The following is a 23,300-nucleotide window of genomic DNA, read 5'->3' as shown; positions in this document are numbered from 1 at the left end:
CAGCCTATTGGTTCCCAAGGTTCTTTTACGAGGCGGGTGTTCGCTGAATTTAGACCCTCCCATCTATCCACCCCGTAATCTAGGATGGGGCTATGATAGGGCAATGGCGTTCAGTCCTTGAATGATAACGCCCCGGGCTAAAATGGGCGTCTAGGTATTTTATTTTTTTAGAAAGAGCCATCGGATGCAGTTGATGCAATATTTCATGTATTGTCTAACTCTTTTAGCTTACGGTCATAAGCGTGTTTATTGAATTTTTGGTATACAACAGTAAAAAAGCATAGGCTATTCTAAAACCTCAATTTGCCAAGCCACACGACGAAAATATTGTGGGCACTTTTAATGAGTTTGTCATTTCTTTTTTGGAGTCTGCACTACGAGTCTGTATTATGAACGTGGACATTTTTGCGCTACATTCCTTTTTTTGTGAAGCGCCGCAAAACTCAACAACGCAACGCCTCTTACAACACTGACATGACGACTATCGAGAACAAGCCGACACAAAAAATCTTGACTGTACTTGACACTGCTCCGCTCGTGGGTCCACACGCGGGCTCCCGTGCGGCTCTAGCAGGATCAAATGGAGCCTTGTCCCCAACTACTGACTTGCCCAGCGCGGGATTACGAACCGAGTATTTGAAACTTGTCCATTTATAACTAGCAGCACCTGGGAAAGGGACAAAGGAAACACAGTGAGATAGAGTAGAGGTGTAGTTCGGCATGATTGCCTTGATTGCGCAGTGCCGTAGCAGGCCTCGTAATATTTAGGGGGAGGGGGGGACAATACAAAAACATTAAGAAAATATTTGTGGGCACGGCCACGCCCCTTCTGGTCAATTCCTTTTAATTTTTAAAGATATTGGAGGGGGGACACTTGCCCCCAGTGCCCCACCCCCTGCTACGGTCCTGCTGCGTATTCAACCACGAGTACTCAGTAGAATTTTGAAATATTTGTACAGTGACAATTGCCACATGCTTTAGATGTTTTTTACATAAGACAGGGGCGTTGCGTGTTTCTCTAGTACACAACCTTTTAGCGCCATCGCCACTTCCACTACCTCATCTCTACCATCGTTATGGTCACGAGCTCCCTCTGGGGAGTACCTGCTAGCCTAACCCTTCCCTCCCCTCCCCTACCCCTAGAGGAACCAGTTCTCATACCGTATTCTCCTTTTTTGTTCACGGCGATAACAGAGCCAGTAAATCCGTCCTTGTAGATTTTGTGAATCCTCATCAGTGCCATCTCGGCAGCTTTTTCGGGAGAGAATCCTTGTCTCATGAACTCTACTGTCTGGTACCTGCCAACGTTTGCAGTTAGTTTGCCGGCATATAGCTGGAGATGGGCATAGACCATTCAATTTTAAATAACATAGATACAATTACTATGTCTGCTCACCCTCCACCGCTAAGCTACAGGTTTGTATTCATAGGGGCGTAGATAACAGAGACAGTGTGTGGGTCTTTGCTGGTATTATGTAAAAGTGATAAAAGAGCTATTACATGCAAAATATTTTGTGCCCCACAATTTGAAAATTTTGCTTACAGGCGTGTTAGATAGGATCATTAGATAGGAGGTATTCTTTAGATAGGGGGCGTCTATTAGGTCATTTACGGTAATATTAAAAGATAAATTTCATATTCTGCGACACAGATAAGAATCCCTCCCTCCCCCTCTTCAATAAGTACCCCCTCCCCTCTCCCACGGGGTATTATTAAAGCTTTTTGGTTTATTTTGTTTACGCGAATAAGGCATGGTTCTCACGTGGGCAAGTATTTCGCCATGATGTCACCGTTACCCGTGGCAGCGGCTGCGCCCACGTCATTGTCAGCGTACGCTCCCGCGCCCGCGATGGGAGAATCACCGACACGTCTGAAAATAAGCACATATATTTTGGATTCAACAAAAGAAATCGTCATCCGAGCTGGAAAACGTACGTAGCTTTAATGATAGGGAAATCAGGGGCGGATTCTGGGGTAAGCTATAAATCAACACAACGTTGAAAAATTATGTTGTACGCCTATGTAAAATAGAGTAGTTATTAATAGTAGTTATAGAGTAGTTATTAATAGTAGTTATAGAGTAGTTATTAATAGTACTTATAGAGTAGTTATTAATAGTACTTATAGAGTAGTTATTAATAGTAGTTATAGAGTAGTTATTAACAGTAGTTATAAAGTAGTTATTAATAGTAGTAATAGAGAAGTTATTAATAGTAGTTATAGAGTAGTTATTAATTAATAGTAGTTATATAGTAGTTATTAATAGTAGTTATAGAGTAGTTATTAATAGTAGTTATAGAGTAGTTATTGCGCTGACGTTTCGAGCCCTAGCCCTTCGTCGGAGAGCGCGACAAGTCTTTTTTAGTCTTTCTAGTTATTCCATAAAGCGCGGACTCAGGGGTAGTTCCGCGGGGTAGTTCGCGGGGTAGTTCCGCGAATTTACAAGAACCACCAGCCTTAGTAGGAAAAATTAATTTTTTTACTATTTGTATAGTGCGAGTTACAAACACGAGAACTGATCAAATAAGTGTAAGTAATTTATAAGCACGGGCCACCCTTACGTCCTTATTATGATGGGGAAGACAAGGGCTTTAAAGTGTTCCGTTTTAGAGAGGCTTAAAGAAGTGCGGGCTTTACCCGGGTATCTTGAATCCGAGTCCATTGGTGGAGCAACCCGCGGCTACATTACCATTGGCGTCAACAGCAACCATTCCTACGGAAAAGACTTCTTTTAGGATGCAATTCTCATATCTCTAATTAGCATCTCACATAGCTTCACACAGTAGGTGTTGTTATCTTTCCTGCGTAACTAATATGTTTCTTGTCATTTGCAGGTGCGTACGACATGACGGAAAAACCCTGAACATGCGAAGAAATGGAGAAAGAAGATACAATTTCTTACAATGGCCGTCAGTTCCTGGTATTCCGGACTGATTTTCCCTTTTCAAAACACAAATAACGTGAGGCTGAAATGCACATACCCAGATTTTGGCCTTTTAAGATAATTTTTTCCTTGATCATCTTTGCGCTTGTATGAGCTCAGTGACGAAAAGGTCAAATTTCAATGTCACTTGAAATTCGCACCAATTTAAAAAAAGTCGTATTTGATATTTTGTTTGATATTACTCCCTAAGTACTTAGGGGAATTTTCCGCCCTATTTGATGTGAAATGTGCTTATTGGAAACTTCAGGTCATGATTTTCCGTCATGTCGTTCCCAGAGCCCACGCATCTTTGTGCCAGCGGCTTGCCGCGTAGTCCATGGACCCACCCGACAACATTTGTAAGCATTGTATATTACTTTACATATTACTCTCATGCGAAATCTCGTGATGAAGGCCCGTAGCCAGGGGGGTTTAGGGCTCGGAGGAACACCCCCACTCGACTGGAAGGTCCGCTCTAACGAAGGAAAATTAACTACCACTACGAAGTAGGACGAGCTACTTAAAAAAAAAATAGTCCGCCTAATAGGTAAAAGAACCCTCTCCCCCGCTCAAAATGCTGGCTACGGGCCTGTGATAAGGATACATTTACCACTCTTGTCCCTTGGGTTTGTTAGGGAAAGCCATGTTTACCATGATATCACATCTCCCACCAACCACACGGAACCCGATCAGAACGCCTTCAACTAGGCTATTCCATAATGTCAGAAAAAAGTCAAATACCTATTGTATCGTGATTGTCCTCGGCGACCTCTCTTCTCTTTCTACTAAGGAGAGTGAGAACAATTCAGTGTCAGCTTGTTTTTTCCATGCTCTGAAACCCAAGCGGGCTTAAGGGGAGGGAGGGGAGGGGGGAGGCGGTGGGTAAAGGTCTCGACCCCAGAAAGGGCTTCATCTTCAGATCTTCTGGCCTGTCTACATCAAGCCACGATCGAAGTTTGATTTACCTTTGTGTATCTGGGAAGGAGTAAGGACGGCAGCCTGACTGCGGGTCCCCTGGAAGATTCTTTAACAGAACAAACAACTGAATCAGCGGAATCATACTACGAGGGCGGGGAAAAGAATCAGTGAAAAGTAAAAACATCATTTGTCTGATGCACAAAACTCAAACCAGACGTTTAAACCCAATGTTTTTTTCTGTCTCTGAGCTCGTCGGCTAGCGATGCTAATTTCGTTATGCAATGATCAATGGTGTTAGTACACAAACCTTCCAGAAGTTTGGTTGGCATTTGTTTGACTTCCAGTCCTCCCAGACCTTTCTAAAAAAATAAATATTTTTTAAGACTTTGACCCCTTTATTGTCACCTCTTATCGACCCTCTTATCTAGTAGAAAACCCCCAAGGGAGCTTTCTCTTCCCACTCAGGGCCATTACAAGCCCACCAACCCTATTACGTATGTCGAAGCCTGCTACGGCACTGCGCAATCAAAGAAATCATGACGAAATACACCTCTACTCTATTTTACTGTGTTTCCTTTGTACCTTTCCCAGGCCGGGACCTAGGCAACGGCAGGCTGATTATTTGTTTTTTTATACGGAGAGACCGAGTCGCTTGGTATCTGGCTAGAAACCATGCGCGGGCTAATGGATTAAGGTAAACATTCAGGGTTTCCCTGGATACGCGTATCTAGAATGATCAATAGATCAAAGAAAACGTGAATGTCACTCCATTCCTAGTGTAGCTGTTCAAGCCTAAAGCAGAGTCTGGATGGGGTTAACCGACTAGCGACAAACGGCTTAAAAAGTAACTGACTACCGATAAAACATGAAAAAAAACTAGTGACTAGCGACAAAAAAATATTTGCCGACTACCGACATTTTATTATTTCCGGTATTTTTACTATTTACTAAAATTGTCAATCTACTTTAATTCGGCCATTTCCGAATCTGCACTATGCATTTTCTGTTGCATCAACTTTTCAGTCAATTATTAATACATAATTAATTTATTATCAATAAGTTATTTATTACTTGTCAATCCTAAATAATGTTTAATCTTGTTTATACATGAAATCTAGTACAAAAGCGACGTACTACCATAGATTTACCGACTACCGACAAAGACCGATAATTCTTACCGACCACCGACAAATTTTGGAAATTTTAACTGACTACCGACATGCAGACCCAGACCGACATTCAGACCGACATGCAGACCCAGACCGACATGCAGACCGAGACCGACATGCAGACCGACATGCAGACCCAGACCGACATGCAGACCGAGACCGACATGCAGACCCAGACCGACATGCAGACCGACATGCAGACCGAAACCGACATGCAGACCCAGACCGACATGCAGACCGACATGCAGACCGACATGCAGACCCAGACCGACATTCAGACCGACATGCAGACCGACATGCAGACCGACATGCAGACCCAGACCGACATGCAGACCCAGACCGACATGCAGACCCAGACCGACATGCAGACCCAGACCGACATGCAGACCCAGACCGACATGCAGACCCAGACCGACATGCAGACCGAGACCGACATGCAGACCCAGACCGACATGCAGACCCAGACCGACATGCAGACCCAGACCGACATGCAGACCCAGACCGACATGCAGACCCAGACCGACATGCAGACCCAGACCGACATGCAGACCGACATGCAGACCCAGACCGACATGCAGACCCAGACTGACATGCAGACCCAGACCCACATGCAGACCGACAAGTACAACTTACCTGGAGTTGTTAGTGGTTAGGCTCTCTTCGGGAAAACCAAACTCTTTGGCAAAATTTGTTGCTGAAAGAGAAGTTACAAAGCAAATAGAAGAGAAAAGATGGCTTACACGTTGTTAACTTGTTCAATCATCGAAAGTGCGAGAATAATATTTTGCCCCTCCCCCCTCCACCCTCTTATATCCGCCAAGCCCTCCTAAATCTTATCATTTTATACTATACTATGCACATTCTCATCAGTTTTTTGCTGTACCATCATCTCCAATAAGTAAAGAGTGCTTCGTGTAGTTCATGACCGCACGGGCTACCCCTATAGCGTTTTTGACGCGTCTAAGGCAACCAACAGCACCACTTTGATGGCCGACTCTGAGAGAGAAAATTAGCTGAAATGAGTAATGCGTATGTTTGGAAAGGTGTAATCCAGCTCTAATATAACAATATAGTGTTGAGGTTCGCCGGCATGAATACAGTAGATTGGCAAAACGCTGTATATATTATACACCGCGTCTATGGCAAAAGTTATGCGGTGGCTAATATATGCAGCTAGGAGCTTCAGTGGTTTTTACACATGCCTACATGCGGGCTTGTCGTGTAGACGCGAAGCCGACTTAGAATAATTTTAACCCGAGCAGCGCAGCGCAGCAAGTGTAAAACCAAAACATTTACAAAGTTCCAATAAAAAATATATCATCTGACAATCCGGGCATCGATGATAAAAGGATAGACATTGACTATTCTTCGATAATAAATGACCCACCTTTTGGCGACCAAAGGGTGCGCAAATTCTGCGCAGCCCCTAGGTACGCGCCTGATATTACAAAAGGCGTCCTAATAGAATTCATTTCTGTAGGAATGATTGCGCGCAAGCTGCGACCTAGGTACGTGCTTTATATCTGTATACTGATAGATCAACCTAGCGTAATGATATAAGTAGTTGGTAGAGTCCTCGTCCCTTCAAGGGCAAACGAGTATATGACTCGAGCTATCGGGATGATGTGAGTCGCTTGTGAATGAAGAAAAAGGCCAAGGCATGTATTTTTGTGACTCACCCATTCATAATAAGGGCGTCAAGCGTGGTCTCGCCCACCTCGTTGGGCCTGTGAATCAACAAAAGAAATATCTGAATATGTTCTCGTCTTTTGGTTATAAATACAGGCAACTTTATTAAGCCCGTAGAAGAACTACCCCAAACATTTGAAAGTACATGATATCCTGCTACCTCCCCCCCTCCCCTTTTCTTCTAGCATATACAAGGAATAACGTAGCCTCCTTCCCTCACTCATATATGGCAAAACTTTCTAGCTACGATCATGGGCGGTAAGGGAAGAAAAAAACTGAAATTGGATAAATAAATTAATCGTTTACACGGTCGCAGTCTTTAGTTAGTTTTTCTCCTAGATTATTTTCAGCACTCGTGCCAAGCCGTCCTGGATCTCCACAGGTATAATCAGTTAAGTTCGCTTTACTCACTTCCCTCCAAAGCCTACGTTTGGGTTCAAGGGGTTGTTCGCACACGGCTTCAGTTCACATGCTGTGATACCACTCACGATACCATCCACAGCAGAGCCGCCTTTCATCAGCGTCTCAAAGCCTATGGAGAAGAAATAATGACAAAAGAGGAAATACTTAATTAAGGTAATTCTCTTGAATTGCAATGAGCACCCCTTCTGCGCATAGTGGAGCGCGTTTTTTTTTTTTTTTTTTTTTTTTTTTTTTTACTATAAAATCAATTTTACAGAAAAACGAAGTCGGTTACCCCCATTCTTTATTTACTCGAATAGTTAAATATATACGAAAAAATGATGTACTGAAAGAAGGAAAAATAGTAGTTGGAATGGTAGTTTGATAGTAGAAGTTTGTTTATTCTCTCTTAAAAGCCTTAAAAATACTTTAAAATTGCGATTTCACCGTATAAATAATGGGGAAAACAGTGTCTTTTAGTGCGATCTTCTAAAATGTGATTTGTCTTGAACGTTAGCTACAACGGGTTATTGTTTAGGAGATCGGATTTTGGCAGCTCGTCAAACAGAACTTAATTTTCTAAAGACTATAGGCACTCTTTTTGAAAACTAAAGGTTTGGTTTTCACTTGTGCTTAAACGGCAGCACAACAGAACGCTTCCGCTTGCGCTTGTGTTTGACCGATTCTCACTTGTGTTGCGCTTGTGTTTGACCGATTCTCACTTGTGTTGCGCTTGTGTTTGACCGATTCTCACTTGTGTTGCGCTTTCGTTTGCACTTACGCTTGCGTCCTTGTGAGGGATTTTTCCTCGCGCGATCAGTAAAAACGCGTCAACTCTGCGCCCCTCTGTTGTGAAAACGAGCTCGGTCCCCCCCATTTTTTTAATTACATTTTTTAATGCACTTAACTTCAATATTGTTTATGCCAAGTTTTAAAAAATTCTGGATAGTAGAACTATTTTTTAAGACAGCGGACTAGAAGGAAAAGACGGCAAAACCGCCATTTACCAGAATCGCAGAAAAGATACCATAAAGGATAAAAAGTAATTTAAATAACACGGACAGAAAATAGTTGGCAGGAAACGGGAAGAAGGCAAAAGACGGCAGAAACCTCATTCAAAGCCTAAATGATAAGAATTATCAATGCGTGAAAGACGGGAGAAGAAATAAGGGAGGATATAGGGAACTTATGAGGACGAGGAAGGGATGAGAAAAGATATGACTTTCCCACGTCTTCTTTGTTTTTTATATTGAGTATAATACTGGCGACTCTTGCATCGTTCTTTGCGTTATTAGACAGCTGTGATGAGACTTATTTAACCAGAAATGTAGCTTTTTTTTGTTAAAAGCGGGTATTCGTACCATGGCACCTGGGGAGAAGTGGGACATAAAAGGGGATAATGGTTGTGATACGGGTAGAGATTGGTGGCAGGGGTGAGGGCGGGTGGGTCATTGTGGGGATAATGCTACGGTGAGTGGAGTTAGACTATAAGGAGTGTCCAGGATAGTGACGCGGTTGTTCTTACCATGGAGTATAGGGTGAATGGGAAGATTAAGAAGGAGGTAGTGGGTAGGGGAGGTATAGACCGGAAAACAAAAAGGCTGATAAGGGGTAAGGTGTACATGCTGGTGGAAAAAGAAGTGAGTTCAAATATAATGAAAACAACAAAAGTTCAAAAACATGCACGTAAATGTATAATAAATGACGGTAAATAAGGAATAGAATATTTCATAGAGCTCTTTGAAAAGTTAAGCAGCCTCACGTGTGTTCTAGTACAGGGTTTATCATCAGGAGGTAAGAACAAGTACTAGTAAAATGCGAAGGGGAGAATGGAAACTGGGAGCCGAGGGATGCTAGGGGGAGGAGAAAATATGGAGATACCTGGTAAGGAAAAAGTTCGCATTTGAGACGTGTGTCAAAGTAAATGAGTTGCTAGCCAATTCACCTTACCCCTACACGTCAACGTGAGGTTGCTTTAGGGAAGTGGATGCGACCTTGCTAGCTGTATACTAAATTTAATTTCTTGGTCTTGACTTCTAACACCTTTAAGCTATCTTGAGCCTGGTAGGATTTCTTATAGCTGGATGGTGCTATTGGAAGCCAAAAATATATGTGAGATAAGTCTGTAGTGAGCATGGCTGACAAACGCGCAAATAAATCGGTGAAATTATTGAATGGCACTTAAGAATTGTAAGTACTTGTTATGTTGTAAAGTACAAATGTATTCGGGCGCTAATGAAATCGAAGTTAAACAAGGATGAAATTATTTGGAAAACATTATTTCTTACCTTGTTGTAAGCGTGGTTTACTTTTTGAAAAAGTGTAGAGTGTACGTGATAACAGTTTATAACTGTTTGTAAAGCTCGTGCTTCTCATTGTCTATTGTATTCCCGTTCTACTGTTTCTCCCCCATTGCTTTTACCCCATTTAACGAGCGGATGAGGATTGCCAATAAAACATATTGTGTGATTTAAACTTTTCTTTCTACCCTCTGTTAATGACAGTATTGGACAGTATTGCTGCATCGAGAACCCCACCCCCTCCATGTTCCATCTGCTATGTTGATAGGTAGATGGGATGGTATGAATGTTAATGCCTTTATTTATTATGATATGGGGGGATTAATTAATGTTATCACATGCAAGCTATATAAGAAGACTTTCCTCTTTGTGTTTATGAAAGTAAATTGCCAAAAATTGCAAAAAAAATGCCTAGATTGGTACAGAGTTCGACATTTAGCAATATCATTATGTACAGTCATTCACAGGTCATTAAGAAACTTGTTGAACTACTACCGGCTTTCAATAGCCAATCTCGATAGAAAGTTATCTGTCCCGTGATACCGAGTCCTTGTCACGAGTCGCATGTTACCTGTATCTGAGGCGAGCGTGAAGCTCCATGTATTCAACACTACTGGAAGTTTGGACGCCCCAAGACTCTGATGCAAATAGATATTTAGGACAGCCAGAAACAGTACAGATCTCAGAACAATCACCGCCATGTCTGAAATGTTACTCGAGAAACAAACGCCACGCGTGACCTCTGTAACAGTAAGAATACCTTTTGTCAGTTTCTCAGGCATGTGTGACGTCATGGATCTCGTGGATTCCTGTGCGTGACTTATCACCAGGCTCATCACGGATCACAGGGAACCCGAGGCGAATGCGAATACGAATGATATGATAGGGCTAGGTTGTTATACTTTGTTTTTTTTTTTCATCAAGCAGACAGAAAGCGGAAGGGTTTCGACATCAGGTCCGTGACTATGACTGAGGAGAGGAGTTCGTGTTTGACTTATTGTTTAATACAATAAATACGATGAAAGCCGGATAGATCAATCTTTCTGCTCTGCGGGTTAAAGGGATGTGTAGGGAAGGAAGGAATAGAAAGCAGATAGAAACCCGGATAGATCAATCTTTCTGCTCTGCGGGTTAAAGGGATGTGTAGGGTAGGAAGGAATAGAAAGCAGATAGAAACCCGGATAGGTCAATCTTTCTGCTCTGTGGGTTAAAGGGATGTGTAGGGAAGGCAGGAATAGGAAGCAGATAGAAACCCGGATAGGTCAATCTTTCTGCTCTGCGGGTTGAAGAGATGTGTAGGGAAGGAAGGAATAGAAAGCAGATAGAAACCCGGATAGGACAATCTTTCTGCTCTGCGGGTTAAAGGGATGTGTAGGGTAGGAAGGTATAGGAAGCAGCGTTTAAGGAGAAAATAACAGCTGGAGTTGTCGAGAGTTCATTGGGATTTTGTTTATAAAGAAATATAATTTTTATATTTTGGAACTGGCTCCCAGAACTAGAGAAAAGCACTTGGGCACACTTTGCATATATTGAACTATTTCCCCCACTTCCAGCCACCAAGCACCAACACTCCCTCCTCTATTTAAAATCAAACACATCAACAGTCCACTACAATTTACAATACATACCAAGATAATTGAGCCAAAAATTGCCGTTTTTGCCGAACGCGTTCACTTCAATGAGGTGAGCGTACCCCAGGGGCTTCGTAAACTTTATGACTTGTAACCAGAAGAGCAAAAACGTTACTGTGACCATCTTTAGTTAGTTGAGAAGGTCCCTGAAAAGAAACTAAGTTTCCTTGGTACCAGACCCCCAAAACGACAGCGTTTTCTTCATATGATAAATGGAAAAGATACATGTTATAAAATGAGGAAAAAAAAAGAAAAAAATAGAAAAGAAAAAATAGAGGCCGGCAAGGATCGAACTTGGTCAGATATGGAGAAGCCAAAAATATAGGATACTCCCAGTCATGCGCTGAAACACCGTATGGCGGCTAAAGCTATACGGCTAGGCTGGAGATTTTGGCCCCAACACCGCAACCTTGCGAACTGTATAATGCAAGGAGCCACCCGCACATTAAGAGGGAGCAAGTGCTCATAAGTAGGAGCAATCAACTTCCCCATGTTCTGGTACTATATAGGTGTCACGGCGTTTCCTATGATCAGGCTATTTTTAGACGCGCGGATGAGCCAATCAGATTCAACCTTTGTGTTGACGTTTTGGCTGAGCTCAACTGCACGCGCAGTCTCAGATAAAAAGCTATGGCCTCTCTTCGGTTCTTTGACTTTTTGTTGCTCTTTTCTTTAATATGAATCCAGCCCTACCTATGACTTTGAATTCTAGCTTGCAATTTTTTTGGTAAACAAACAAAACCGACAGATGATAGATAAAAATGTATTCTTCCTAACTGCAATTTGCGCGTGCAGCCTCACGTCACTCGCGCGCGCGACCAACGTCAAAGTAGCTGATTGGCCCGTTCGTGCGCGCACGTCTAAAAATAGCCTGATCCTAGGAAACGCTGTGACATTTATATAATACAGATGATTGCCCCTACTTATGAGCCCCTGGAGGGGCGCAATAACCAGGTTCCTAGCCCTGTTTTATACGATATACCCAACACACCCCCCACAAGTCGTGTAACAAATGAAAGGAACTGATTAAAAAACAGATTTATTACAAGTTGTCAAAAATTGAGCTTTAACGCTCTAGAGATCTCAGAACACTAGGAACGTACTAGTACGCATGCGCAAAAAACCAGATTAACACACTGAGGCACGTCATCACCAGAGTTGAGCTCGCTGTTAATAGCAAAAAAAACAAAACAACGTGTTAGTTGCGAGACGGAATAGAATAGTATTGGAGAATCGAGATGAGCACCCCCCCCCCCCAACCTTTTTGGGACCGACCCGACCAAAAGATGCAGCAAAGAAGAATTGATCAAGCCAAATTGCCAAATTGAGAGAAATATCGAGCAAGAAAAAAATGTACCCCCCCATTAGATTTTAAATGTCCGGTCCTTCAAATCAGACACTGTATTTTTAAATCCCCTGCCTACATCCTATAAACCCCCCCCTACACACACACACACTCTCCCGTGCACCCCTGACCCTCCACTGTTTATGTAAGGTCATGTTACCTCTTGTTCCGGTACTGGGGCTAGGAGCTTTCTTCGCTTCACACATTCTTTCAGTCAACAATGTAGCAGCGCCCACGAGCGCGTCAGCGGTTTTTCCAAGCGACGTGATCATCTCAGGAGTCACGTGACTTATGTCGTCACACAACTCGTGGTAGCAGACGGTCATAAAGCCGCGATAGTCAGCAGAATCCGTAAGAAACACCGCTGGCCAGGATGGCTCAGAGTCCCAGAATTGTCTGTGATCGCTGCGGAAGAATGCTTCCATGGCGTATCGTTGAAGGGATGGTAGCTTGGATGTCTGACCGGTGAACGGAAGTAGAACATCTTCAATCCGGAAGTCATCTATAACGGGATGCACACAACTGTAGCAACAGAGATTAGGAGCGCAGAGATACATGGGGGGGGGGGGGGGGGGGAGGGGCAGAGAGGAAAGATAGGCATGGATTCCAACATGCGGTCGCTTTCGAAGACTTTGGAGGCTCATTTGTTCAAAATAATTACAAATTTCCATGGTCTTGTCATTTTTTGGGAGAAGGTTGGCAACATTAGTAAAATACAGATTTTTAAGAAACATTTTGGTTTTAGTTAGCGGGAGATTCGAGGGATTCAATGTAGCTAACTTGAGTCAGGCTAATCAACTGAGGAATTTAGGAATTCTAAAACCTTGTAGCCTTTTACATGGTACAGGACCGTAGCAAAGGGTGGGGCACTGGTGAACTTGGGGAGATTCGAGGGATTCAATGTAGCTAACTTTAGTCAGTACTTAGAACTGTGCGTTGTAGTGAAATAAAACTCGCAACCAGAACAATAATTTTTCGCGTTTTCAAAAACTTATTTTTGGTTTTAAGGCAAGCTTGTAAAAACTTTTTCTCACCATCTTTCTTGTAGCTATCATAAAACGCCTTCTGAAGGCTAGCATCCGGGACCTTGCGCCCGATAGCCACTAAGAAGTTGCCACGATGCAGGTTATCGCTTATTCTCTTGAGCTGCTCCGGTGGCATGACATGCCCCGCCCCTGCTGGAAGCACCTGAGAGTTTGGCGTCGAGTTGTAGTTCATGACAGTGTCCATCACGTAAGCACCCTGGATGCTCCCCCCGGTCTCGTTCAAATACCTGATAAAAACGCAGTCAGCAATCCAAGAAGTTTTCATTTTCAGGGAACTTGGAAAATTCAGGCTGGTTCTCATTAAAACACAAGCGCAACGCACATCATTTTCTGATTCGAACGCAAGATATAACTCGACTTTTTTTTTTACGCTTGCGTTTGACCGACTCTCACTTGTTGCGCGCATGCGCTTGCATCCTAGAGAGAGACAGCTTTAAAACACCATAAGAGGTTTGATGGTCTTAGACTATCGCCAAGCTGATAGAAATCCTTGTAGAGAAACATGGAAATAAATATAACTTTACGAGGTACTTGGTTTGAACAAGGGGGTTTAAAATCGTTTTGGTATGAGATCGGAGGATAAATGAAAATCAAGACAATGTTATTTTTTGAAGGTGGGATTAGGGATAGATACTGAAATGCAAAGGTGTAATACTCTGGGTGCCAGAGACTTATAGACCCCAGGCTACAAATAACAGACCGAGCGGCAATTACACGCAATCCTATCTCGACCGACAGTGCTGAAAAACGCAAGACTAGTTCTAGTACCACGCGGTTAAACCAGCCTTTTTGTTTTGAAATGGCGGCGTTTTACCGGCGAACTGTCACATTTCGACGAATGCTAAGAAAACTAGACCAAACCTAAGGTTAAAATTTTCTTTATGACTCCTTTATTATCACACAAATCTGGCATCTTTTGTACAGTTGGTTTTAATGCTGTACAGTTAGTCAAAACAACGACTGAATTCAGCCTTTCGTACCTTTACTCGAACGATTCAACACTACAATTGTGTTTGGTTTCGCCAGAGCACGCGCATGCGCATACGTTATTCAGCACTGTCATCTCGACCAAGGTGCGTACACACGGGGGTGCACACTGCCCCCCCCCCCCCCCCCCCCCTTTGCGGCCAAAATAGGGTCTTTTCTTATTAGGGAATCTTAAAATACTATGCTTTTTCCATATGATATCTATGACTGCCCCCCTCCCCCCAATATGTCTATTTTCGTGCGGGGAAAATTCCACAACAGGTCAGAGTGAAATTGTACCAGAGAAAGGTACACTTTGCCAGGAATGTCTGAAAACTCTCCAAAAAATGGGCCAGGAAGGGTAGTAATCCCCGCCAGATCAGGTAAAAATCCCCGCCAGGTCGGATAAAAATCCCCGCCAGATAGGGTAAAAATCCCTGCCAGGTAGGGTAAAAATCCCCGCCAGATCGGGTAGAAATCCCCGCTAGGTAGGGTACAATAGGTAGGGTAAAAATCCCCGCCAGGTCGGGTAAAAATCCCCGCAAGATCGGGTAAAAATCCCCGCCAGGTCGGGTAAAAATCCCCGCCAGATCGGGTAAAAATCCCCGCCAGGTAGGGTAAAAATCCCTGCCAGGTAGGGTAAAAACCCCCGCCAGGTAGGGTAAAAATCCCTGCCAGGTAGGGTAACAATTCCCGCCAGGCAGAGTAAAAATCCCCGCCAAGTAGGGTAAAAATCCAGGCCAGGTAGGGTAGAAATCCCCGCCAGATCGGGTAAAAATTCCCGCCAGGTAGGGTAAAAATCCCCGCCAGGTCGGATTGCACAAGGTCACTAGTGGGACGGGGGCGAAGGGGTTGTGAATCGTTCGCCGCGCTTTCAGGTCTAGGCCGGTGCGAATATTTCAGTATCATACACAAACCTGGTTAAGTTGGAGACAAAGTAACCGCTGCCGCAGAGTGCCCTGGCGCATCCACAGCTAAAATTGCCACAGGAGCCCCGGTCCTGTACCTCCTCTAGGTCAAAGGCAACGAACAGAAGCGTGTGGTTTTGAGTGCACTTGACGTCTTCATCTGCGAGGTAATCAAATAGGGGGAGAGTATCAAATGAAGGGGTCGGGGTCATTATAGCCCCTCCCCACGACTATCTGTTCTATAGCTCATCGGTCGTTGTATAATTCTTGTTAGTATAAAATCTACTCACATACTATCACGAATCTGGCAATTTGATTGGCTCCCGTATTCACTATCTATTGAGCCATTAATAGTGATCAGCGACAAAAGCGGTTATTTATTACAGAGAATTATTAAAATGGTCCTTTATTTGAAGGTAGTACGTGAGTGTTTATATATTAAAAACAGTTAAACTACTCGTTCTCGTTTGCTATGAGTCAAATAGTCAACTCGGCGCTACTATTGACTCATAGAAAACTTGAACTCGTAGTCTAATTGTTAATTTGAATTCATCAATTAGAGGTCTATCACAAATCCTTCATTCTGATTGGCTGAGCCACTCATGGTCTATTAGTAATAGAGGGTGAGTAGCGAAATTTAGCGACGACTTTTTAACGGACTTTGATAATGCTATCCCAGAAATAAAACAAAGGCAACCAGATATGGAATGAGGATTTTTAACGGTAAGAAAACAACCGAAAACGCCGATAAATTCATGTAACATTTTCAAGTTTTTTCAGCGGGAAATCCCCCAGAGATGTAAGTAACAATACAGAAACAATCAAAAATATTTGGGGAGCACAGCCACGCCCCTACTGGTCTTTTCCTCATAATTTTTGAAAATATTGAGGGGGCCCGTGCCCCCAGTGCCCGACCCCCTGCTACGACCATGCCATCTAGTTGGTGAATTCCAAAACAATAAGACCTCTTGGCCTATTGGACTATGATTTTGAATAGACCAGTTGGTATTTTAGATTCTAGTCAAATCGGCCTCGAGGTCTTATTGTTAAATAGCGTGTAGAAGGGCCGCCATCCCGGGCTCATTATACCCCACCCCACCCCTATCAGTTCTCTAGCTAGCTCACCTGTCGTGGTATAATTCTTGATAGCGTGTAGAAGGGCCGCCATACCGGAGCCATTATCATCCACGCCATTGGTAGTTGATACCGTGTCGTAATGAGACGCGATGATGACGAGTTTGTCTTGGCTTGTGCCATAGTATCGACCAGGAAGGAGACCAATCACATTCAAGCCTGGGTACTAGAATTAACCAACCACATTAACCCCTGAGTACTAGATTTAAATAATCATATATTCAAGCTTGAGTGCTAAGGTGTTGTGCTGGTGCGTAGTCATAGATAATATAAGATTTGACTCTTTTTTGTCTTTGTTTTTATTTGCTTTTGTTTTTTGGTTGACCGCGTTTTCCAGCGAAACGGAAAGGAACGCTTCTCTGTAGAAGAGCTTATTCGGAATTCCCAAGTCATCAGACCAGCTCTGCCACCCTCCTTATACAGTCGAAGCTCTGAGCGAGAAGCGAACAGCTCATTTAACGACCATAGTTTCAAACCAACAACAAAGTTTTTCTTTTAATTTTAAGCTCTCATAAGAGACAGCTCCTTTAACGACCACAATTTTTAGTTCCTAAAGATGGTCGCTTACGAAAGCCTCGATTGTACTCACATTTTCCTGATTGGAAGGAAACTGTTCCGTCCACGTGTCCAGTCCGTGCTTAACGAATAATTGGATGATGTAGTCCCGAGCCACCGCCTTCGCTGTTGGGTCTACGTGGTTGTTTCTTGTGGCATTGAAGTGAGAGAGGTACGCGCGCAGCTCTTCCTCTTGGAAAATGCCCTCCGCGAAAAGAAAGACTAGAAAAAAAGTTTAGAGAGGCTAGGGAGGAAGAAGTTCTTATTTTTGAGTTTGGAAACGGTCTGCTTTTGTACGGGGAGAATTTTCCTTGAATCCTAACACTTCAACCAGGCGTTTCTCGAGCACTCGTTCAGGGATCTGGACCGAGCGTCAAATCGAGGCGAGGCGAGGACCATGCCTCTTTTGAAGATCGGGCAATAGCACATTCTTCGCTAAACTACGGGAAACCAACTACGGTCGCCTCGAGTTTTATATAATTATTACAGTTCTTTTTACGCATTGCCGAATTATAAAGTTCCGAAAGTCATTGGAAGATACAAGAATTCTTTACGTGAAGCCGTGGACAGGCTAATGTAAACAGCCGAGAGGCTGGGAAGGGCGGCATCGGGAACGGAGAGAGTGGCCACGCCTTCGTCGACCTCAAGTTCTACCTCTTCAACTTCGTTGCCAGCCGCATCCACTTCTTCGCCTTCTCTATCCTTGCCCCTGTGGCCCCTGGCCCTAGTCGTCAGGTCCCTTACAGCGCCCCTACGCCAGCGGCAGAACACTCAAGGCTGTTTGGGTACAGACCACCTACTAAGTCCAGGCATCGAAGGCATCGAAGGCAAGGGCGAACGAGAGGCCGTTCCCGGCTATATCAAAGGGGGTACACAGGGGAAGCGCTAGATTTCGATACCATATAATTTTAAGTTTTGTTTTTATATAAATAAGTAAATGGATTGTGAGTAAAAGCATGAGTGTTATACATGAAAGTACAATAGTGCAGTTGCGTAGTTGCGTGATTTAGGTAACACGAGAAAGGGATAGAACATCTATTCGGTGTGCCAATCGCGCCAAATGCCTTTGAATTTGTTGAAGGCGGAAAAAAAAGTCTGCAACATCCTCGCTAACAGAATTAATCTCCGAGAAAGATCGATCAAGGTACTACGGGAATATGCCTCAAAAAATGCTTTTACTCGTACTTACACTTAAGACCCGAGACACGCGCCCGGGGGAGTTTTTCAGGTTAAAAGTGATAGGGATGCTCGTCCGGAAATTCGAAAAATACCCCTAAAAAATACCTGTACACCAAAAATTGCTACCCTAAAAATACCCAAGAGGCCCTGAAAAATACCAATTCTAAGAGAAAAACCTATTTTTTTCTCGGATACCCCCTAAAAATACCCGAGGCCCGATTTTGACCCCTAAAAAATACGACGAGCATCCCTATCAGGTCGACATGGGAAGAACACACTGGATTTGACGCTCGGTACAGATTCCTGAACGGGTGCTCCCAGGAACGCCTGGTTGAAGTGTTAGAATAGAAAATGCGACGAATTTCGACTTCAAAAGAATTGTCAGAAAATATCGAACCGGAAATGCGGATCAAAATTAGAGCAAACACCGGACGCGCTTAAGCAACATTGACACGTAAAATGAGCGAGACACGTTTCAAGTTTCTTGAGAATGAAAAATGTCAAACTTTAACCACTTTCTAGCGAAAAGATTCTGCATTTAAGTTCGAAGTATAGGACAGAAAATGCGCCCAGCCTAACATTGATTTCAGTAGTGAAAATGCTAAACATTTTTTATGCAAACAGAAAAAAAAAACGGTTTTATGATTACGAAACGTAAAATTTGACATTTGTGAGATATGTTAAGCTTGATGTTGATTAAGGTTGATGTTTGACTTTTAAAACATAAAATGTAAGGGTAGAACCTTTTTAATTTTGACCCTGAAATTACCCATAAATGCGGTCCCTAACCAAATAAACCGAACGATAAAGAATAGTGATGGATCATTTCATCGGAGGACTCTTATGAATAAATGAATGATTAATTTCTAGGGTATACATTATAGTTTTATAACAAGGGGCGAAACTATCGTAATCACTGGTGCTATACCTACCCTAGCAGCAGAAAATAAGGAGAATCTTACCTTGGAAAATAAGTACACAATGAATTGTTATCCACCGCATGCCTGTGTCGTGGCAGGCGAAAATAAAGTCGAAAGAAGATGTGCCAAACAGAGCTCTTCAAGGCCTAATATAAAAGGGAAAGAAGTATTAGAACTCACGTTAGTCATTTGAAGACGCTCTCAAAGATAGGGGATGATAGTAACAGTACTCTGTACCAACCTGTTAAGAGCAGACAAACGTAGTCTCACCTAGCGAAGTCAGGACTCTAACCGCGACTCACTGCTTACTGGTAAAGAAGATCAACTAGGATCAACCAGGGGTCACAAACGGTGACGTCACGCCAGCAACGAGGAGCTTTGTTGCACGGCACTGTGCACGGTAGTCTCCCGCGCAGCCGCTTTATTGTGATCTAGTTCCATTGTTCTCTTTTGTGTTTTCCTGACTATTTAACATTGCCAATCACACTTTATTTCACGGGTTAATGAAAACCACTCTAAAAGTAAAGTCCCGGGAAGGGGGGGTAAGGGGTAGGGGTAACCGTCGGAGACCCCGAAAAAATACCCTAAAAATAACACCGTGCGAAAAAATCACAACCCCCCCCCCCCAAAAAAAAAAAAAATACCTTACAAAAAATGTTTTGTCATCCTTTCAGTTTCTTGGAAAATAGTTCAATATTCAACACAAATTTGGGATGCATTTTTGTTTATTTTAGCGGAGCCAAGCGCGGCCGCAGGCCGCGCGCGTAGCCCCATAGGCATAGAAATATGGTATAGGTATGCGACTTGGTTTTTGTGGTCACCGCGCGGGTACCCTGTGGTGTCACTCGCCAGCCAGCCAGCCAGCCAGTCAGCCGCGCGACTCCCAGGCCCCACTCGGCCCTGAAATGGCGACTAAATACAAGCACGGACCAGGGGAAAAAGTTCTTGTCGGTTATGCGATGATTATTTATTTTGCCTCAAATTTTGTGATTTAAGGATAAAGTCAACTAGAGGAGATCTACTAACATTCATTCACGCCAAGATTTATCTGGTTTTAGCTAGTAAATTTAAGCAAGTAACAGTTCACATTAAAAAGCGAACAGAACCACAAGAAAGCGACCAAAAAAAAAAAAAAAAAAAAAAAAAACAATGCAAGGTGAGTTTCGGACGACGATTTGTATTTCATTTCTATTGAGGATATGACAGTTATTAGGCTTTTTGTTGTCCTTTTTGTATGCTTTGAGAATGCGAGTACTTAACTTAGTAATCAAATTATTTGAGCATAACAGGTTTTGTTTTGACATTCTTCGTTTTATCTATATTCTTGATTGTGTTGAATAAAATACAATACAACAAAAACTGGAATTCGTCTTTAATAAGACTTCTTCAGGGCAGATTGATTGTGTTGAGATATTTCATAAAGGCTAACCAATATCGTGTTGCATTTGTCAAATACTGCTAAAGAAGACCGTTTTTGTCTTTATATCCTGTGCTCTTAGTCCTAAGAAGATACATATCCTTAGAAGATACAGCAGCTTTTTCAACTTACAAGAGAAATTTTGCTTACCGAGGATAAAAAAAACACCCTATTTTCAATATGTATTGTTGTTATTGTCTGCATCTTGCATCTCATGTGTTTATTTTTTTTCAAATAGTTGTGAAAAATTAGTTAGATTATAAATGGCTTGATAAAAAGATTGTTTTGAAAGAAATAATAAATAATTGTTTTCACTCTTTTATGATCCAGTAACTACCTGAAGGCCAAGATGAATGCTAAAAACTGGAAGACATGAGAATTAAAAATCATGTCTTGAAGAGAACAGTAGGATGTTCTTATTCACTAGTCATTTGATACCCCCACACCCATGGTCCCAGGGAAGGGTGGGGGATTAAACTTTAATAAAAGCCTGTTTCCAAGTTAAGAGTCAAAAACAGTCAATACCACCACCCCTCTTGACATATTCTGGTTAAAAAGTGGTCTAAAACCCCACATTAACCCCTGACTTCTGCGGAACCATAAGGGAGGGGGCGCAAATGACTAGTTCATTACTATGTGATTCAGCAGTACACACTCATAGGTTTTTTTAGAACAAGATACTTATATAATATAAAACTAGAAACAAACTTTTGCTTTTTAAATAATAAATCTGTAAAGAAAACAGTTTTCTGTCAACCTAAAGATAATGGGAAATGGGATATTTTAGAAAAGTACTGAATATAATTATCACATTATTGTTATTATATTTTCTTTTCAAACATTTAAGGAAGAGTCATATTTCTTCCTTTTTCTTCTCCCTGTTGACTATTTTTATGCAATTGATGCTCTTTGCTATTTCCCCTCTACACCAAAAATAAATTAATAAACAGATTTGATTTTTAAATTATAAATTTTCATTTATTACTTTCACTTATATTTTCTTTTTAGGATTTTCTTTCCAAGTCTCTTGCCCATTACATTTATTTTAAATGTTTAGATTTATTTCATTGGAATAGTTAGATCCAGGGTTTCTCAAAACACCAAAATATAATGCATTACTGGATGTATATTTGTAGATATTAATTCCCATGGGGATGGAAAATCACCACTTAAAATGGTACATTAAATCTTCAGCATTGCATCTTATCTAAAATTGTGTCTGACACTATATTCCATCTTTGAAATCCTGTTTCATCCATTGTTCTTCGCAAGAACAAAGCTTGTCAGAATGTAGCTTTACAAATGTACATCAATGGAACTTTTATTAAGGGGAATGGTTTTTTAGGGCAAGATACTCAAACTTTATAACACTAGCAACAACCTTGTTCTTTTTCAATAATAGAATTCTGTTCACATAGCTTGGATAGCAAAGACATGGCCTCTTTAGAGGCCTGTGGTGGTGAAAGGGTTAAGATAATGGGAAAGGGGAAATGTCAAGAAATGCTCAATCAAATTATTTTCATTACTGTTATATTTTTTTCACCAAACCTTTCAAGTTGAGTCAATTCACTTTATATCTCCTCTCCCGTCGATTATTTTTTAGTCAATTGATATTCTTTGATTCCTCTCTACCCCAAACATAGATCAATGAAAGGGTTTGGTTTGAAATTAGAAGTTAGCATTTTCAATCTGTTTTTTCTTCATTGCATTCATTTGGGAGTAGGCCATCAACAACAAGGCCACTATATGGTAAAGTGGGGTGCACCAATATGTAATGCATGAAAGGAGATATATTTTTGGATTTTAATTTCCAGACATTTTTCTGAATATTCGATCCAATGAAGGAGAGAATCGCCACTAAATCAATACATAAAAATCTCAGTATGGCATCTAAACAGTCTAAATATATTATTTTGAATCTTTGGAATGCTGTTACATCCATGACATTTTCTGCACAAGGGCAAAGCTTGTGGGAGTATTGTTTTGATTACAAAAAAGATATTCATAATGGAACTTCTATGATGGGACATAATAATTACCATTAGACTCTTGACAACTTTGACAGCCATATCCACACCAGGAATTGTGTTTGTTAACTGCATAATTTAAATTATTGAATAAGGTCTGGATCCATTTGGTTGGTACAATAAATAAATCTCAGTAGAGAGCAGGATCCTAGATCCCCCAATAATACCTTTGATCAGTCAACACAAAAGGTGTTTATGTTGGCTCCGCTTTTAGGCAGTGCCTAAATATATATATTATTAAGAAATTGCTGACAAAGTATCCTACTAAGGTAGGGTAAAAATCCCCACCAGGTAGGGTAAAAATCCACACCAGGTCGGGTAAAAATCCCCGCCAGGTCGGGCAAAAATCCCCACCAGGTCGGGTAAAAATCCCCACCAGGTCGGGTAAAAATCCCCCCCAGGTCGGGTAAAAATCCCCGCCAGGTCGGGTAAAATCCCCGCCAGGTAGGGTAAAAATACCTGCCAGGTCGGATTGCACAAGGTCACTGGTGGGACGGGGGCGAAGGGGTTGTGAATCGTTCGCCGCGCTTTCGGGTTTAGGGCCGTGCGAATATTTCAGTATTATATACAAACCTGTTTAAGTTTAATACGACTCATCGGTCGTTGTATAATTCTTATTAGTATAGATCCACTCACATACTATCACGAATCTCGCAATTTGATTGGCTCCCGTACTCACTATCTGTTCAGTTTCATGTGAAATAGTTCAATATTCAACACAAATTGGGGATGCATTTTTTTAAGAAATTGCTGACAAAGTATCCTATTTCC

The 23,300-nt window shown here is 42.1% G+C and overlaps 1 protein-coding gene and 1 long non-coding RNA gene across 3 annotated transcripts; both read right to left on the bottom strand.

The window, feature by feature from the left end:
• Positions 1-228: 228 nt before the first annotated feature.
• Positions 229-19,443, bottom strand: LOC5521891. Of its 2 annotated transcripts, none has more exons than XM_032367272.2 (18): positions 19,327-19,443; positions 19,128-19,231; positions 17,021-17,208; positions 16,423-16,597; positions 15,307-15,457; positions 13,412-13,650; positions 12,538-12,879; positions 7,111-7,231; positions 6,690-6,737; positions 5,894-6,006; positions 5,644-5,704; positions 4,149-4,200; positions 3,889-3,947; positions 3,665-3,708; positions 2,638-2,713; positions 1,763-1,870; positions 1,162-1,298; positions 229-667 (listed from the first exon to the last, which is right to left on the bottom strand). In XM_032367272.2, the coding sequence occupies exons 2-18, from the start codon at positions 19,165-19,167 to the stop codon at positions 462-464; spliced, it is 2,160 nt and encodes a 719-aa protein (XP_032223163.1). In that variant the 5' UTR covers positions 19,168-19,231; positions 19,327-19,443; the 3' UTR covers positions 229-461. The 2 variants fall into 2 exon arrangements, with proteins under 2 accessions (XP_032223163.1, XP_032223164.1); XM_032367273.2 differs by having other exon boundaries at positions 3,665-3,705.
• LOC125573285 lies at positions 8,349-9,966 on the bottom strand. The gene is made up of 2 exons (XR_007314050.1): positions 9,390-9,966; positions 8,349-9,191 (listed from the first exon to the last, which is right to left on the bottom strand). It is a non-coding gene; the product is annotated as an uncharacterized LOC125573285 (long non-coding RNA).
• Positions 19,444-23,300: the final 3,857 nt, after the last annotated feature.

The sequence above is a fragment of the Nematostella vectensis genome, chromosome 10 (assembly GCF_932526225.1).
Source record: "Nematostella vectensis chromosome 10, jaNemVect1.1, whole genome shotgun sequence".
Classification (NCBI taxonomy): domain Eukaryota; kingdom Metazoa; phylum Cnidaria; class Anthozoa; order Actiniaria; family Edwardsiidae; genus Nematostella; species Nematostella vectensis.
The sequence above is the reverse complement of the archived record's forward strand: the minus strand, read 5'-3'. Positions and strand labels throughout refer to the sequence as shown.

Bases quoted from the DNA above. Each gene is read 5' to 3' on its own strand.
- LOC5521891 (XM_032367272.2), bottom strand. From the start codon at position 19,167: ATGCGGTGGATAACAATTCATTGTGTACTTATTTTCCAAG. The intron at 6,007-6,689 runs GTGAGTCACAAA...TTTCTCTCTCAG, and splicing joins GACGCCCTTATTATGAATGG to AGTCGGCCATCAAAGTGGTG. The intron at 3,709-3,888 runs GTAAATCAAACT...CACTCTCCTTAG, and splicing joins TCCTTCCCAGATACACAAAG to TAGAAAGAGAAGAGAGGTCG.